The sequence below is a fragment of the Gambusia affinis genome, linkage group LG01 (assembly GCF_019740435.1).
Source record: "Gambusia affinis linkage group LG01, SWU_Gaff_1.0, whole genome shotgun sequence".
Classification (NCBI taxonomy): Eukaryota; Metazoa; Chordata; class Actinopteri; order Cyprinodontiformes; family Poeciliidae; genus Gambusia; species Gambusia affinis.
This window is the reverse complement of record NC_057868.1, coordinates 40,064,180-40,083,261: the sequence shown is the minus strand read 5'-3', so window position 1 is coordinate 40,083,261 and position 19,082 is coordinate 40,064,180. Positions and strand designations below refer to the sequence as shown.

Genomic DNA, 19,082 nt, shown 5'->3' with positions numbered 1-19,082 from the left:
TTAGCAGTGTGTTCCAAAAACTAAACGTTACTGTAGAAAATTCTCTTTGTTCATGGTTGTTGTTAGGTCACGATAGTCTTCTGTCAGAGGCTTCTTCAAATTTGTTGCGAGATTGACTGCTATTAGAGATCTTTCCTTCCCCAGAGACAACGACTCTTTCGAATTGGGGGCCGCGGCCCTCTGGAGGGCCACCATGGGGCAATAGAGAGGCTTTAGAAAGTTGGACGGAGGATTTAAAAGATAAATGAAATCTAATAGGTCTTTCAATTATAATTTTTAGATCTAATCTGTTTTTCAGTTACACATGGTTCCCCCAAGTCTGAACCAGAAATGATTTGTGCCACTCAAACGCCATCTTGGTAGGCAAAGCATAGACGAACCACAGCTTCAAGACCATCAAAAAGAAAGTATGTTAGGGAAAATAGTTTATGACTTAATAGTTGTATTAAGTCATAAACGTAATACAACTGACAGTTACAAAGTATTATTCTTATAAAATATAAGTTAAAACAACTTGTTGAAACGGAATTTGCCAACTTTAGGAACTCATGGCCGACTAAAATCAGAAGATATGAAACAGAATATAAACTAAATGTAAAAATGATTGAATAATGAATAAAAGTGAGTGGAAAAGCAAAAATACTTACAGAAAGAATGAGAGCTGACACCTGTTTGTGTTTTGTGCAGCAATGCTGCTTTTTATTATATAAAAAGTTAAAAAAGCAGCTACAAGTAGTATAAGTGTTTTTCTCTCTAAACTGTTGCAAAACATTATAAAAATAACTCAATCTCTGTATCTGAGATGATTTTAAAAGGTGAGATTAATATGAAAAAAATACACTGTTAAACAAAAATACAGCAATGCCCTAAAAACAACTACTCTGCAGATTTGGTCCAGTTTACACACACATGACCTAAAACTCCTAAAAATCTGCTAACATGCTCAGAAACATCAAGCTGGATAATGGGATAATATTCTAAAAGCAAAGCAAACTAATAATACTTGTTAGTTTAAAGCAGAAGATGAGCGGTTTTAATAAAAAACACAAAAATATAAACTAAGCATGAAAAATAAAAAAGGTAAAAAAGTGTTCTTATGAAGGCTTGAGGAACGATTCTAACAGGATCGTTCCTGATAATCAAAGTCTTGTAAACCTTTTTATCTGGATACAGTACGTAGAAAGAAACCGCACATGATGAGCAGATTGTAGATTTCAACACCTGATCTGGTGACAGATTTTACATTTCAGGTCACTTCAAACACAACCTGGCAGGAAAACATGCAGAGCTCAGAGGTTTCTGCTGGATACAGTACAAAATGTTCAGAAATGTGCAGATTTCCCCGAAACGGCCGGTCAAGTTTCAGAACGTTTAGCCAACAGCAGTCAGTAGCAGAACACGAAGAAAGCTTTTTGGTTTAAAACTGTTTCACATTTTCTTTTTGCCGTCTTTAACAGATCAACGCCAGCAAATCCAACAGGATCAGACGCTGAAAACTTTCTAAAGAACCTTAAGATTTGGTTCCAAATCCAAATGTTTAACAGCAGCAGAACGTTTTGGAAACTTTTAGGGAGGATTTGAACGCGAGAATGAAATTCAAATGACAATGCACCCAATTTATTTCCCCATTTTCATCTGTTTTGAGCAATAAATTAAAGTTTATCCACCTATTTATCGTTCTTATGTTCAGAGGGAACTCTGTTACAAAAACACAAAATCTTAAAGTATTTTTAGTTTAATTTATATTGCAAATATCTTAGTACACTTGGAAAAAAGACAAAAATAACTTACAAGTAACTTTCGTAGATTCATTTAGGAGCTTGTTTTTGGTCAATATTTCTGAAGTCTGAGCTAAACGTATTTAAGCTACAACTAAAACTTTTTCATCAATATTTAAGGATTATCTGACATAAAGTCCTAAAAAGTTGCTTATAAGTAAGTTTCCTCTTATTTATGATCTACTAAAACATTTGCAATAGAAACTGGATGAAAAATACTGGCTAAGATTTTATGTTTTTACAAAATAAAATGCCAAAAACAGAAATTTTTTGGATTTGTTTTGAATTTACTGACCTCATTTTGGTTATTTTTGTTTAGTTTATTTTCTAAATATATTATAGTTTACTTAAAATAAGAGAAAACAAACTTAGAAGTAACTTTTTGCCAACATTCGTATCTGGTTTTTAGTCAGTAATTCATGCATTTTGATGAAAAGATACTAGATCAGAGAACTGAGCGAAAACCGTTTCATCAATGTTAAGGAATTACTGATTTGAAACAAACTCTTGAAAAGTTTTTGTAAGTTGGTTTTGTCTTTTTTGAAGTGTATTAAGATTTTTGCAACACAATCTAAGATTTTGTGTTTTTGCAGCAAAGAGACTCTGCTTCCTCAGGTTTGATAAATAAACTTCAATTTATAGGTCAAAATTAATGAAAATGAGGAAAATAAAGGAGTTTTGTTTAAGTGTCGGTTTTGTTTTTACCAATTAAAATGTTTGTTATTTTCTGAGCGGCTCAGAAAACGGACCGGTTTTTAACTCCGGTTCTGATTCTGGATGATCCAATCAGCTTTTCCTTTTTTTAATCATCCAATAAGAGCCGCTCTGATTTTCCTGCAGCTCTGGTTTGAATCAAAGTAACTCTCTCCATGTGAAAGTGGCTGACGGAGCGAGACGTCTTCAGGTCCCTGGTTTCTGTTCATTCACAGGCGAAGTAATCCTTGAGCGGCGCGAACAGATGCCTGATGACCGGAACGCTCCAGGACCGGCCCAGCAGCCGCTGCCTGGCACCGCGGCCCATGTTCGACACGTCCGTGTAGTGAACTGGGAATCCAAAGATCCTGAAGAAACAACAGTTATAAAAAGCATTAAGAGTCCATATGGCAGGCTGTTTTAGCATAAAATCAGTTCCATAAAATCAGACGACTAAAACTGGTTTATGATTAGACCATAAGTAGGCCGGTCACAATAAGCAATAAATCAATTAATCACAACAATATCAGTAATTTTTCTTTGTATGGTTTGTTGTTTTTCTGTTTCTACCAAAAACTGGCCGATAAAACGTTTTGATCTCAACCAACCCTTTTTTAAAGATAATTTTGTTTGCAGAAACGACATAGTTCATTTTATTTGTTGTTTTGTTTATTTATTTTGGATATTTAAAATGATTTCCAGCTCCAGTGTTAAATGCTCATTAGAATGTAATGTTTTATTAATCTTTGAGAATCTCTTTTTGCATTATTGTGACATTAATACCACTAAAGGAGCTGGAAATGTTCTCAAAATGACAATGTTATCATTTGATGCTATAATTTCAGGGAGAACTTTTCGTCTACTGCATCTATTTCTAGTTATGAGGAATGTGACTGTGTTGGAAGTGATTTTATGCTAAGACGGCCTGCCGTACGGCAGTCCTGCTTACCGCTCCAGCTCCGTGCACCACAACACGTCCTCCTTCCCGTTCATCAGCACCGGGAAGTGCTGGTCCTTCCCCTGTTTGATGGAGTTGGAGCGAGTGGTGATGGTTCGCACCTTCCCGAACTGACAGACAACACAACTGTCAAACTCGCAGCAGAAAATCCAGCAGGTAAAATCCTGATTAACGTGTTCATGTCTGACCTTTGCGACCCGTCCGTGGTCCAGACACTCCTGCAGCGCCAGCTTGTCCATCCCAGAGGCGCAGAGCGGCCTGAAACACGCAGTTTCACTACAATCAACGTAAAGGTAAGTCTGAGAAGCAGCAGGAGCCGTTTCCCTGCGTACCTGTTCATCCCCGGCAGGTTCCCCCAGAAGTAGCGCGCGCGGTGGGCGGCGGAGACCTCAATGGCGTCGATCATCACAGGGTTGCACTGCGAAACACACACAGAGGTCAGAGGTCAGCTGGGATATGTCTGCCACATGAAGAGAAGGAAAGTGGCATCAGAAATTTACAAATCCTGACTTGAAAACTCATTCAGCCAAGTTTAACCTGGAAAATTACAACCAGGAAGTTAGCTAATGCTAGCTACGTTAGCCAACACTACCGAGCTCAGAGGTCTAACAAAACCCAAAATAAAATGTTTTCATTATGAATGCAACAATAAATGGTCATTTTAGAAGGTTTTCTGTAAATTATGTAAAATCTGTTCTTAAAATCCACAACATAATTTTAAATGTAGCTAGCTTCAAGCTATGCTAACTGTTTATCAGTTTTTTTCCATATTTACAGAAAATATCCACCTCATTCTATTTTTCCCTTTTGTAATAAATTTAATTTGTTCTAAATTCTGAAAATTTAATAAGTTTTATTAATTTGTTAGCTCTCATAATAAAACATTTTGTGTGTATTAAGAAAATCTTATTTTGCATCACCAGGTGAGTTTTATTTTGTAGCATCAGAGGCAAAAGTGTCTGAATGGAAAAGGTTGCTAACCCCATATCAGGTGAGGTGGGTTAATATTGACGGATTTTTATGAATTATTTATTTTCTAATACAAATTTTTATAGTCTTTTGACACACAAAGATGCTTTTAAAGAAAAGAAAAAAATAAATGGATCAATAATTCCATCCATCCATCCATTTTCTTTACACCCTTCTTCCCTAAATGGGGTCGGGAGGGTTGCTGGTTCCTCTCCAGCTGCGTTCCGGGCGAGAGGCGGGGTCACCCTGGACAGGTCGCCAGTCTGTCGCAGGGCAACACAAAGACATACAAGACAAACACACTCACACCTAGGGAGAATTTTAGAGAAACCAATTAACCTGACAGTCGTGTTTTTGGACTGTGGGAGGAAGCTGGAGAACCCAGAGAGAACCCACCATGCACAGGGAGAACATGCAAACTCCATGCAGAAAGACCCCGGGCCGGGAATCGAACCCAGGACCTTCTTGCTGCAAGGCAACAGCTCTACCAACTGTGCAGCCCTCAATAATTCTAATTTCTGATTTTATGATAAAATTTTTCTTAGTATTTCTTTAATACTTCGTGGTACTAAAAAACAGATTAAAAATGTTGATATTTATATTTAACAATTTAGCAACAAAAACTATTTTTCATAAAAAATGTCGCTTATTTTTTCAACTTTATATGTAGTTCTTGAATAATTGCAATAAATTACAGAACCACCACTTAATTCAAATAAAAGTTTTCCCAAGACTTTAACTCCTGATTTTAAAGTGTTGTGGTCCAAAGTGTGAGTGGACGCGTTCGGCTGACCTCCAGGAAGCGGGAGATGTCCCTCTTGTCGTTGACGCCCATGGCCACCACGTTCTCAAACAGCCAGAAGAACGGACGGTCTTCTCCTTCTTTGGGCTTGGCCTCGCTCAGCAGGCGGTAGAACTCAAAAAACAGCCTTCCTGTTCCTCCTGAAGCAAACCAGACTCACATCAGGGTCTAGTTACAACTCTACGTGTTTTCGGGATTAAGAAGAAGCATTAAAAACACAGAAATTACGCTGTGTGTAATTGATGATAAATGTGTTTCATTATAGAGATTTTGTTAAAAGTACTAGAAAAAGATACTTTTAACAAAAATGTTACAAACAGGAATCAACAAATGTACCAACCAAACAGGCCTTTTCTGGCCGGATTCACGATGGACAGGTCGTTACAGGGACTTCCTGCGATCACCAAGTCAAACGGCCCCCATTCCTGAATCTGAGACAACAGCACCACCTGGTGTTAGACTGCGGGCATTACAGCCGTTTGTTAACGGTAAAAAGTCAAATTAACTCCGGGTTTTAAGCCTATTACGAGACAAAAATTGTGGTTAATTTGTCACAGTTTTAATTGATTGATTTAATTTAAATGGGACACTGTATATTAATCAATAAATATTTTTGTTGTAATACTGGAGTAAGCTAAATGCTCATTTCCATCCATAGTACCATAAAACAAACGACACAAGATGCATTTATACAACTTCATACATACAACCAAGAAATACAGTAAAAACAACCATATACATGGTTTGGAAAAACTATTTTATGAGGCTTATATCAAAATGCTACTTTATAAAACTTTCACAAACTGAACAGTGATATTTTTACCACATTATTCACTCATTTCTAATTGTCACTGTTTAAAACTAAATATTAAATTAGCAAGCAAAATATCTAGCTCTGAGGGATCCAGAGCTAGATAAAATATTTTAGCTATACTAGCTAAATATTATATATTAAAGCTAAATATTAGCTATTAAATATTAACATGTAGAGCTTGCTAGATGTTAGCATCTAGCAAGTCCTTATAGAGGACCATCAAAATATAAGGTGTAGTATGTGGAAAATGAGCAAAATGTGAAAATATTACTGCACAATAAAGTTAAATGATGCTCTTGGGGGCCCCCTGGTGGTGTGGTGGCCATAAACAGCCACTTAACTCGATGTCTAGGCATAATTCTGAGTCCATACACTCCAATAAACAATTAATCAATATCTAAAGTGGTTAATGATTATTTCAGCAATCGATTAATCACAATTAATTGTTCCAGCTGGTCAGGATGTTTCCTTCAAGCTCAGCTCAAACGTTTCTGATTGTGTCTTGGAGAAAGAAAAGAAGCAGATCTGTCTAAGGAATCATTAAATATGGCCGCTCCAGTCCAACCCAACTCTGAACCCGACTCTCTTACGTTTCTCCTGGTGATGTTCCTGACATCATGGACGTATTGGATCTTTCCTTCATGTCTGACCACACCCACTGAGATCGAGTCCTCACACACCTCCGACGCCACGTACTGGTCCACTTTAAAGCCCAGGTCCCTCAGAACCAGGTAGCCTGGAGCCGGAAACACAAACAAAACATCAAAAAATCTAATTATGGCATATTGTGTGAATTGTAGTGTATGTTGTGAGTAATGTCTTGAGCTGCTGGGACCTTGAATTTCCCCTTCGGGATTAATAAAGTATTCATCATCAAATCAGAAAAAAGGTTTTTCATGACGCGAGTTCCTCAGTTTCCCCCAACAGGGAGAGATTTTTTTTACAGGAATAACTGCAAAAAGTTCCTGGAAGTGCAAATGTTGGCGTAAAAAGAGGCTTTGCGGTTCCTCACCAGTAGCAATGCCGTCAAACAGGGAGAGGACTCTGATTGGTCTTCGCTGCTCAGCAGGGACTGCTGGGTAAATCTTTGGTTTCTCCTGCAGAAGAAGAAGAGAAAACACTGAAGGTCAGTTTAGTTGGGCGGTTGGATAACTTCACGTTTCAGAACTTTGCCTTCTTTCAAACTTTGAAGGTAGATGTAACATTCTGACCAAATCAAAGATGGCGTCGCCCATCTGGAGGCTAAACCAAGCGGTTAGACTCACAAACTCCTGTTCGTTATCATTGGCGAAGAACTCCTGCAGCTTCAAGCTCCAGTCGTGGCGCCGTTTCAGGACGCCATACTGCAGCAGCGGCTGGCACATGTAGCAGCGCCAGGGGTCCTGGTGCCGGGCGTTGTTGGACGCCCCCGGGTCCACCAGGATGTCCAGACAGTCCACGCAGAAACACCTGGTGGGACGACACAACGAGGCGCTAGCATTACAGCTCATCTGACTTTGTATGACTGCGGTAGAAAGAGCTGAAAACATTTAGCTAGTGGAGCGCTAAACAATAGTTCTGCTAAAGCTAACAAGCTGTACCGACAGCATTTAGAGGAAGCTAATGCTAAAGTTCTAACTCCAACCATTTGTCAATAACACAACATGCTACAACACAGTAGATAAATGTTAACAGGGTTAAAAAGTTGCTGCTATAGTTGCTGAGTTTTGCTAACTCTGTTGCTAATTTTGCCTAATTGACCACAGCAGGGCTACAGTTGTAGAATATCTGTTAAACTATAGATCCTGAATATAGAACCATCGTCAATGAATGTCACATCACCTGCTGGGAACGCGAGGAGAAAAAAATGGAACTGCAGGTAAATAATCTTCACCCACTTCAAAATAAGAGCATGAATATAAACATCCAACTCCCTGAAAAGATTGTAACTCGTGTCAGACTTTAAGGCTAGTTAGCTTAGCCACCAATGATGGTAAATAAACAGTTTCCTGTAACGGTAAGTTGTTTCTCTGACATTAGCACATTTGGCAGCACAGTCATGAAGCTGATCAACAGCGCTAAGCCCCTCCTCCTGGCTCTGATTGTTTTTGGTCAGGAGCGGTTCTTTTCTTCAGTAGCTCAGGGATGAAATAGACCGATTTTGTTCACAGATTCTGTCTCACATTCTGGTGCCATTTTTAATAAATATGTAAGAATTTTTAAAAAATAAAGTTACAAACTGCAGCTTCAAACTCGGCTTTAAATAATTTTATAACCTGGAAAGGATCTGACCATTTTATAGGCCCTGATGGGTAAGACGGCAGAATGAAATGACTCCATGTTTTTTGTGTCTTTGAATAATTTTTTGAGTTTTTCCTGTCTTTACTTGCAGCTGAATTCCTGAACATTTTTCTGGAACGGACCTGCAGCAGTTGGCGTTTCCGCAGAGCAGAACTTCTCGGCCTCCGCAGCAGACAGTGCAGTAGGACTGGTAGCCATCGTCATCATACATGTAGGAGATCTCTAGATACACATCCTACACACACACAGACACACACAGCGTTTTATCACTGCTGTCATCCTCTGGCTCAAAGATCCGATCTGGAGCGGACCTCACCTTACACGTTTGGCACAAGCCTCCTTCAAACAGCGGGTGGAAGGTTGCTGCTCTCATCTTTCCACATGAGAGACAAAACTCTGACGAATCGGAGAAACACAGGCGAGTCAAATCAAAACAGAGCTAGGAGATTATGACTGCAGCGGCGTTAAATACCCAGACTGTACCTTCTATACTTCGGTTCTTGTTCTGTACTTCATTCACCATTTGTTCTGGCAGAAAGTAAACCGTTGAGACAACATTAGTGACAGTATTTTGTATGGTATGAGTGACAAAATTAAGATTATTGCATTTGTAGCGGTGGCTACTTCCTGTATCCATTCTGAAGCTAACTATTGATCTGATTAATTACAGGTTGGCATGGTAACAGAGAGCCAGCTGCTGGAAAATGGGAAGGAAAGGACTCACTTACGCTAACCTAGAACAAGCTAATGACTAGCGTACCTGGGCTGGTCTCCCACTGAATTGTCTTCTTCCTCTGTAGCCTGGATAGGTTAGCATTACCCTTGGTAAGGCTAACAAATAGCATGGCTAAACTCATCACTCACTGGATTGCCTACTTCAAATCTACTTCTGCCTTTACAGGCTAACGGTAGCCTAGCATTGTTAAGGAAACAGAGGAAGAAGTAGGCAATCCAGAAAAAGCATACTAGCTGCTAGCCTATCCAAGGTTCACACTAGACTTTCAAAGCTAATGGTAGCCATTCTCTATTAATGGAAATCAGAAGAAGTGGACAATCCAGTGGCCAGCCTAGACATGCTAGTTGTTAGCCTAGACAAGGCTTATGCTGGCCTATTGAAGTCTAATGCTAATGTAGCCAAGCTAACGCTAGCCAATCTCTGCCAATGTATAATTGAGGAAGTAGGCAATCCAGTGAGGGACCCCATTTATGCAAGTCGTTAGCCTTGTATAGGCTAGCTGTTAGCCTGCTAATGACAGTAGGCAAACCAGTGGTCATCCTGTGCAAAACTAACTGAGTTACCAATTTCTTCCCACCATTAATTAGCTTAGCAGCTAGCTGCAGAATCTACATAGCCTCCTGCAACAAGGAAGTAATATTTTTAATTTTGGCACTAGTAGTGCGCCATAGAAGATTTAATCCTACCTCTGCTACAGGGCTCCTCGGGCGCAGCCTTGGCCTTGCAGGGGATGACTTTGGGCCGCTTAGCGCTGGGGAAATACTCTGGCAGAGAAACGTTGAGGATCTGGTGGTCCAGAGGGTTACTGCCTGCAGACACACAGACAGACGCTCACACTCTGCTCCTGTACGCGGCTGAACTCAGGTTTTGTTTAGCTCACTGGCGCTGCGTGTCGGTTTGAGTCCTTCCTCTCCTTTGGGCTGGAAGCCGCCGTTGGCCCAGTCCAGCATGGGTTTGATCTGGTCCTCGGGATTGTCCGTCTCGCAGGGGGGAAACGTTTTCTCTGCCCTGACGCTGGCCATCTGAGACAGCGACAGAAACGTCACAAAACCTCAAATTCACCTGTTTGACTGAGCAAGTCTGACCACACACTGCGAGGCGTCCAGACCCACCGAGGAAAAATAATGACACCAGAACAATCCAGATAGTTTAGAGCAGTGGTTCCCAATTTCAGTCCTCAGGGCCCCTGCCTGCATATTTTAGGTGTTTCCCTTCTGCCACACACCTGAATTGAATCTTTGGGTGATTAACAGGCTCCTGCAGGACTTGGTGGCTGCAGAAGATGTCATGCAATCATTTGAATCAGCTGTTCTGGTATAGAGGCACATCTAAAACATGCAGGCAGGAATTGGGAACCACTGGTTTAGATTATCAAAAACAGACGAGTTAAAAGGTTTTGTTAACAGCTGAAATAGAAACCTTTTGATAATTAATTGTATTGATGTTTTTTGTTAATTAAAATTATAAACACTTCTCAACAAAATCCTCACTGATGATTAGAGTAAAAATAAATTATACTAAAGTAAAAGTAGCACTACTTCAACATATATTTACTCAAGTAAGAGTAAAAAGGTTTACTAAAGTTCTGAGTAACTGATCAAAGTATCAATCATTTAATATTTAAAAATGTTGTCATGAGCCGACCCAAATGTAAAGTTATGTGGAAATTTGGGTATTTTAAGGATGAATAATAATAAAAAATGACAAAATCAGGCAAAATAATTTTTTTCCAAATCATTTTCTTTCAATAAAAAAATCGATGAAACTTTAACAGAAACTGCAGGTCTGTGTCTGGTGAATGTTTGGGTAAAACATGTTTGTTTCTCTTTCAATAAGTAGAGAAAAATTTGACTCAAGAGTAGAAAAACTCCTAAAAGTAAAGATTTACAAAGAAGTTACTCAAGTAAATGTAACATTTCTGATAGAAAGTTAGTTGATGTTTTTGGGCGTGAAATAAAAGTTTAAACATTTAAAAACACAATATTTGTTTTCCCTCTAAACCGTTTTTTCATGTCTGTAACAGAAAAATGGAATTTGAGTGAATTTTAAACCACATTTTAACTTTATGGATCAGCAAAAAGAGCCAGGAAGTCTCTCTGCTGAGCTGTTTTTATCAATGTGTAACAAAAAGCTGCGTCCTCTGTTAGATAACACACACACACACACCAGACACAGACACACACACACACACACACACACACCAGACACAACTGTTTCCTTATCTGCTTCACACTTTATAGATTTACTGAATGTAAACAGAAACGTCACCAGCTAGCATAAATGCTAAACCAGCTGAGTTTGACCTGAAGCTCCAGCTCTGACTGGCTAACTAAACTTTGCTCCAAAACTTTAAACAGGGAGAAAATATTAATGTTTCACGTATTTTCTTCAACTGAAGTCACTGTTGAAGGAACTGAAATTTCCGGTTCTCCAGGCAAAAAGAACCAGACGGAACATTTTAATGGAAAACTGCATCTGGATGTTCAGGATCAAAACAAATCCATCCGGTATGAATGCAGTTATTTAGTAAATAATAATGTGCAAATAGTTTCTAGACCTGGTGGAGACCTGATTCTGTATGGAGGTTGTCTCAGAGTAAACAGACGGTTTACCACCTTCTGTTTGCAACGCTCAGAGCAGCTCTGTTAGTTTACAGCCGGCATCTCCACTTCTCAGGAACTGAATCTGATGAAACATCCGTCTGAAATACGGCTGCAGGGATTTATTGGATTTATCAACTAATCAACTAACTTTTCAACGTCCAGGCAGAACAGTAAGTTTTGCTCCATGTAACGTTGAACCAGAAATGAAAATGCAGAGGAATAAACGGAGGAAGAGGAGAGATTTATGGTTATCATCAGGTTCTAAACATTTTCATAAATATATTAGAGCGACGTGTTACAAAGACTTAAAGATGCCACTTTAAAACATTCATTCATTATCTTTCAATTTATTTTGATTTTGCGTTAGCTCCTGCTAAAGGTCCTAGCTCTAACTTACAGTGTTAACTTCAATCAATGATGTTAGCTCTAAACAATAATTCTAGCTCTTGCTAACGCTAAAGCTTAGAGCTAACTAATAGCATTAGCTGCTGCTAATTTTGTTAGCTCTAATTAATGATGTTTCCTCTAAATAATGATGCTAACTCATTAGTGTTGGGTCAAACTACTCTGGCAATCAGCTGCGTTAAACTTGAAGAAGTACCTCGACTGCCTGAAAGATGGCCTTTCGGTAGGAGGCCAGCTTGGTGTACGAAGCCTGGCTGAAGAACTTGGGGAAGTTCATGAGAGAGTCCAGCTTGTCCGCTGAAACCTGGACACAGAAATCACAGAGTGAGGTTCAAAACCCAAGATAAACACACCTTTTCCTGCTTTTCCGTTCAAGACGGCTGGCCGTTTTCACCTCAGAGAACTTTCCGTCTCCGAACCACTGCAGCCACCTCATGCCGTGGCTGGCCTGCCGCTTGCCCATGGCGCGCCACGTCACCACGATCCCCGGCCACCAGGAGAATCCCTTGATCTTCCCCCAGACCAGCTCGCCGACTCCAAAACCTTTATTATCCTGCAGACAGAACAGGAAGAGACACAGTGAGCATCCATGAAGCTAACCGTGTCGAGACACGGTTAGCTTCATGGATGCTCACTGTGTCTCTGAACTGTGACTCTGTTTCCATTACAAATGTCTGCCAAACTTTGTTAATATTCGCTAATGTAAAAAAAAAAACATTTCGCATTTCAGGCGTTTCCATTAAAACAAAGGAACGCAATTACAGTCACATGATAAATCATTAAAAAACATGCCACGTCATGATCCTCCAGCTACTTCCTGTTGTCGTCTTCTTTGTTGTTTTCGCCAGTGGCTTCGTCCGGTTGTTGATCATGTGACTCATGTGATGCGAAAAAAGTGTTTCCATTGCAGTTGTAAATAAAAAAACAAACTCCTCGTGGCGTGCTGTGGTGGCGTAGGGGACAGCGCAACCCACATCTGGAGGCCTTGAGTCCTCGACACGGCCGTCGTGGGTTCGATTCCCGGACCCGGTCGTCGTTTGCCGCATGTCTTCCCCCCTCTCCTTCCCCCTTTTCCTGTCAGCCTACTGTCATATAAGGGACACTAGAGCCCACAAAAAGACCCCCTGGTGGGAACCCCCCCCCCCAAAAAAAAACCAAACAAACAATAGAAGTAAAAATAATGCAAAACCACAATTATTTTTCAAATAAGAAAACTGCAGGTTTTCTGAAATTACAAGAAAAGTCCTTCAGGTCAGCGGAAAGTTTCAGACGAATATATTGAGTATTTAAAATAAGTATTAAATATTGATATTGCTGTTATATATCAAAATTAAATATATTTCCTTTTGGATTTTGGTTTTACTTGCGTTCATGCTTCGTACAGTAAATTTCTCTGTGCTCATTGTTGGTCGAAAGGTGTTGCCATACATGTTAATTCCATTTATATTTATATTTTAGTTCATTATTCTGTTTTGGTCCATGCCTGTTGGTTTTTGAGTCTTATTTCCGTTCAGACAGAAGGTCTTGACGCTCTTGATACTTTTTTTTGCTGTAATTAGATTTTTTTCTTTTTTCTTTGCGTGGTTGTTCAGCTACTAATTAAATGCGACCGCAATCAGATTTCCGTGTGAACGGCTTCCGTCCTAATACCATTCAAGAGTCTTGGGATGAAAAGTTTTAGTTTTCCAAATAAACTGCTGGTTTGACTCTTTAACTCCTGTCTGTTAAAAGGCAAAACGGAAAGCAAACAGTGACTCAGCACTACGACTATGACGAAGCAGATTCAGCAAAAACGGATTTAATTTTGCATTTTGGGCTTCAGTTTCTTCAAATTCTGCTTGAAATGTTGTACTTTTGAATATAGTCCCCAACAGGAAGTGGGGAAAAAAAGCATACTAATGTGTTTTTATTGCATTTTTTTAATTACTGAGGTCATTAAAGTGTTTCCAAAGAAAACGATCTGGCAGGGTGTCGCAGTCTGACTTAACAAGCAGATGTTTTGCTGAGTTCAGCCAAAACTTTGTGTGCAAACAACCGCAGAGAGCATCCAGGGAACATGGCGGCCTGCCCGGATCCATCAGGAGCTCATGTTTTTATGTGTAATTATGCTAATGCTAAACGTTGCAGGAGGAAACAATTCCTAAGAAAAATCTAACTGGGACTTTCTTAGACTTCATCATTTCATCTGTTGAAGCTGCAGAAACTTTTATAAAATGTTTTATTACATGTTTGTTAAAACTGACATCATGTTATAAGACAGATGATCTGAAAAGATCAACATCCTCCAACGTCTCATTGAGCCACTGAAGAAATTACCAAAAACCACAAAGAGCCAGTGGCGGGGCTTAGCGCTGTCAGTCAACCTCATGTACTCGCTACTAAATGTTCGAAAGGAGAAACAACTCACCACTACAGAAAAACAGTTTATCCAGATTATGATTGACAGCGCTAAGACCCGCCTCCTGGCTCTGATTGGCTCAGTTTTTTTAACTGCTATGACACAGTTTCAACAAATATGTAGAAAAATATTTTGTTTTAATATCTTCCAATGTCAGATTATTCCACTTATAACATGGAAACATTTATCTATTTCTTCATCAATATTAAGGAATTATTTATGTAAAACAAGCTCCTATTTCTTGCTGAAAAGTTACTTGTAAGTTAGTTTTGTCTTATTTCAAATGAACCAAGATATTTGCAGTAGACACTAGACCAAAATTACTTGGTAAGATTTTGTAGTGTATTGAATAAAACTGAAAGCAGAATGGGGTTGCAATAGTTTGCAGGAAAGGTAAACAACAAACTGAGTGTTTTTGTAAACCTCCTGAAGGAGAGGAACTGTTCTAACGTCTAAAGAGGTTCCAGTGGGCTGCGGATGAAATGTGATGAACCCAGAATGCGGCCTGAACCGAGGAAAAGGAAAACCGTTTGACTCACGTTGTACTCTGGCTGGACTTCGGAGCTGGAGGTGGTGGTGCTGCTGCTCTGGGCCGAGTCTTTGGAGTCTTGCTCCATCAGCTCCAAACATGGCGCCTCCGGCGTCTCCCTGGCAACGACGCTGGCGGCTCTGCGAGGACCAGCAGCGTACTGGACATGGAAAAACACAAAAGATTAGATAAAAAACTACCATAAGTCTACAGCCTTTTATTTAAATATGTACATAAAATATATATATATATATATATATATATATATATATATATATATATATATATATATATATACATTCCCTTATATATCCATTATAAGTGAAATAGTAATACTGTTGTTACTATTTCAGCTTCCCTGTATTTATACTAATCAAAAGGAGAAATTCAAAGTTGGTAGCTAAAATCAGTCCAGAAGCTTCTGACCCCCTGTTGACCCCCAACAGGAAAAGGGGGAGGAGCTATCAGGGACTGGTTGCTACGGTAACCACCAACCGAGCAGAACTTAATACACTAATAATAAATGTCTGGAGAAAGTAACTTTTTGACTAAACAAAATGAATTTGAAGAATAAATAAGTTTTGACAAACTTCACATCTATAATAATGTTAAAATAAAAAACTTCAACAGTTCAGCGTAACCTGCAAAAACACACAATCTTACCAAGTATTTTGGTTCTAGTTTCCAGTAAAATTTCCTTTTTAGGCTTGAAAAAATACAAAACTAACCAACCAGTAACTTTTAAATAGGAAGCAGAATCTTGTTTTTAGTCAGTGATTCTTGAACATGGATTTTTTTTAAAACAGTATCAGCAGATTTTTATTACTAACAAGAAATGTTGCCATGTTTTATGTTTTAATTGAAATAACATTTTGGTTATAAGAATGATCCTTCCAGAAAATTATTTCACTAATTATAATAATACTATTACTATTTCACTTATAGGAAAATGTTAGGTGAAAGAATATTTTCATCAATATTAAGGAATTGCTAATATAAACTAGCTCCTGTATCTTGCTAAAAAGTTACTTGTAAGTTAGTTTTGTCTTATTTCAAGTGTACCAAGATATTTGTACTGGAAAACTGGGCCAAAAATACTTGGTATATTTTATGTTTTTGCAGTTTTTAATCCAATCTTGCACATCGGGCCGATAAGATGTGCCGATAGCGATGTGTCGATAGCGATGTGCCGATAGCGATGTGCCGATCGCGATGCTAATGCAGGATCCTTCCTGGCGTTTACCATGACTGTGCTTTGCTCCTGTTTGCGGTTCTGCCTGCGGTGTTTGGTCTGCGGGTTCGCCGCCAGGCCGGCCTGGTAGATGGTTCTTGGTCTCGGCCTCTGCCTCAAGCCCAACTGAGACGTTCCTGACGGCTTCTTCTGGAAAAACAGACAAACAAACAATCAAATGAAGCTTCTTCCATCGGTTGGCACAAACAAAGTGAGGCCTCCATGTGCTTGTAGCGTTACGTGGCTGTAGGAGTCCCAGTCTGGTTCCTCCTCCTCAGGCCTCTTCCTGCTCCTCTTCCTGCTTCCTCTCGTACGCTGGTTACCATCTGGCGAAGAATGTGGGAGCAGAAAGGGAGACGGGGGAGACGGAGATAGCAGCAGAAGGTCAAACAGAGGGTGCAACAAAACCGAATACCTTCAAGACTCTTCCCTTCATCTTGGACCTAAACTGCTCTAATGAACATTTTCCATACTGAAGACTAGGAATGTCTCAATAAGAAATAATATTATTATGTGATTATTATTATTAATCACATAATAAATTAAAAGAAACTCAGCAATTTACATTTGCATGATTTTTCTTTTTCTACCAAAAACTGGATGATAAAAGTCTCCAGTCTGGACTCAACTAAACCTTTTTATGAAGGATAATTTTGTTTACAGAGACTTCAAAATTAATTTTATTTATTTTGGATATTTAAAATGTGCCAGGGTTAAATGTTAATTAGATTTTAAAGTTTATAGTTCTTGCATTATTACTTTGCATTTACAGTTGTATTAGTTGATAATGGTCTCAAAACAACAATATTATCGTTTATCACTTCTGGGATCATTTATCATCCAGCAAAATTGATTATGAAATTTATTTGAAGACTGTGATTCAGTTAGAGCTGCAACATAAACAAGAGCTGGACTTAAACAATTAAACCTAAATCTATTATTTAAATATAGAAAAAGATGTAAAAAAAATTACATAGACCATAAAGACCTTAAAGATATTAATGCATAAACCTCTACACTGCAAAAACACAAAAACTAACCACATATTTCTATTCAGTTTTTAGTGCAAATATGTTAATACACTTGTGATAAGACAAATCTAACTGTTTCAGCGAGATAGTAGGAGCTCATTTTAAGTGAATAATTCCTAAATATTGATTAAAAAATACTACTTCCACTATTTTACTCATTACAAAAGATATTTTTTATGCTATAAGTGAAATAATCTGCCAGTAGAACTAGCATTTTCTTCAATATTAAGGAATTATTAGCGTATTAGCATATTAGCTAAACTCATTTTAGCAGTTCTGCAGAAAATGAAACTAGAGTTCCAGTTCATGTCGGGTTCGACCTGCTGCCTCCTGAGCACTTCGCGTTTGGTCAAGCGATTTAAATAATATGTTCCAATAATAAAAATCGTCCATGAGACTGTGGATCACTTAAAAAAAATAACTGGTTTCCCTGCAACGTGTTAGCATTGGGGTTTTATGTTTATATTTAAATTTGTACGCCTAATTTTGACCAGAAAATCCACAACAAAAGTTATTTGTATTATAATTATGTCACTTTGGAGAAATAATGATAGAAATGCAGCATAAAAGCCTCAGATTAATGCTCACAATGGGTGGATGCAATTCTTAATTTTTACAGTAACTGCATGTCGAAACATATTTAAGTCTGACTTCTCCTCTGCAGAGCAGAATCGTCTGGCTTCCTTAATCCTCAGTTTAATACCTCTTGTGTTTTATTTCATTACTTTCTGCTTTTACTGCATTGCTATAAAACCCAAAGTGGCTCCAGATGTCCACATTTTAAACACTTGGTGTGATTTTTAAACCTCCATTGACGTTGGCATGACAGTGAAGTTGCACAATGTCATGTTTTGGTCATAATTCGTTAATTTTTAACACAATAATGACCCCAAAACCAAGAAATAGCAACACATCGCCTCTGTTGGTTCAGTTTATAACTGTTTATTGAGAGTTTTGAGAGTGTTAAAACTGTGGATGTGCTGGGTACGTACCTTGCGGCGAAGCGGCGCCCCCGCTCTGTTTGGGGCAGAAGGGCGAGGGCGGCTCCGCTGCTGTCAGCGGGCTGTTGTCATTGGTCAACTCAACGCCGCTGTCGTTCTCTGATAGGCCCTCGGCAATAAGGGGCGTATCTCCATTTACTGCTGCCTGAGGACGAAATGCTCTGATCAGATCAGGTATTTACGAGATGAACATCGCAGTGAACCCACCACACCTCAGAGGGCGCTAGGGAGCGTGGCTGGGCAGACTCTCAACATGATTTTTAAATCAACAATGTAATAAAGCTCCCTCAGATGATGATAAAAATTCATCAAATGCAGCTGTTGGAAATAAACCACCTTTAAAAATGTTTATTGAATACATTTTGTTATAATAAAAATATATTTCTGGAATAAAAACCATATCTGCACTGAGAACATTAAGCTAAGAGTGTTTTTAACAAATCATAGTCTGGTAATAACAAGGGAGATGAAGGTCGGTCAGCTACGCTAGCTTGACTATGAAAACTGTAACATGTAGATATGCTGTGGAATTCTGTGTTTCAGTTTGTTTAAAAAAAAACAGCAACTCTCCGGCAGATCATCAGTAGAGCAGGTGTTTAAATCAAGAGCAGCGACAGCTAATCTAATCAGCTAATCAACAACCACTTATTAATAAACACAAAATAAACATCCAGCCTGAAAACATAAAACTTTAACAAACTGAATGTTCTGATCTTTGTGTGAAAAACACACCCTTTTGTTTTGGTTACACAGTAAATGCATTTCATCATATTTTTAAATTCATTAGTATTTATTGATGCTCTCATGAAACAGTGAAGAAAATTGTAAAAATAACAACAATGCTGTTAGCTTTG

At 38.8% G+C, this 19,082-nt stretch overlaps 1 protein-coding gene across 3 annotated transcripts in view; it reads right to left on the bottom strand.

Moving 5' to 3' along the window:
• Window positions 1-1,319: 1,319 nt before the first annotated feature.
• Window positions 1,320-19,082, bottom strand: part of dnmt3bb.1 (DNA (cytosine-5-)-methyltransferase 3 beta, duplicate b.1) — a 35,500-nt gene continuing 17,737 nt past the window's right edge. The window contains exons 3-22 of one of the 3 annotated variants that reach the window (XM_044115084.1): window positions 18,220-18,373; window positions 16,437-16,522; window positions 16,209-16,346; window positions 14,976-15,125; window positions 12,433-12,591; window positions 12,235-12,342; window positions 9,911-10,052; window positions 9,717-9,839; window positions 8,778-8,822; window positions 8,611-8,690; window positions 8,417-8,529; window positions 7,280-7,463; window positions 7,027-7,111; window positions 6,605-6,750; window positions 5,541-5,631; window positions 5,192-5,340; window positions 3,762-3,847; window positions 3,618-3,705; window positions 3,421-3,539; window positions 1,320-2,839 (exon numbers count right to left, since the gene is read on the bottom strand). In XM_044115084.1, coding sequence (XP_043971019.1) covers window positions 2,698-2,839; window positions 3,421-3,539; window positions 3,618-3,705; window positions 3,762-3,847; window positions 5,192-5,340; window positions 5,541-5,631; window positions 6,605-6,750; window positions 7,027-7,111; window positions 7,280-7,463; window positions 8,417-8,529; window positions 8,611-8,690; window positions 8,778-8,822; window positions 9,717-9,839; window positions 9,911-10,052; window positions 12,235-12,342; window positions 12,433-12,591; window positions 14,976-15,125; window positions 16,209-16,346; window positions 16,437-16,522; window positions 18,220-18,373 — 2,388 coding nt within the window. In that variant the 3' untranslated portion in view covers window positions 1,320-2,697. The remainder of the gene's footprint in view (window positions 2,840-3,420; window positions 3,540-3,617; window positions 3,706-3,761; window positions 3,848-5,191; window positions 5,341-5,540; window positions 5,632-6,604; window positions 6,751-7,026; window positions 7,112-7,279; window positions 7,464-8,416; window positions 8,530-8,610; window positions 8,691-8,777; window positions 8,823-9,716; window positions 9,840-9,910; window positions 10,053-12,234; window positions 12,343-12,432; window positions 12,592-14,975; window positions 15,126-16,208; window positions 16,347-16,436; window positions 16,523-18,219; window positions 18,374-19,082) is intronic. The other 2 variants (XM_044115249.1, XM_044115164.1) reach the window with 2 other exon arrangements.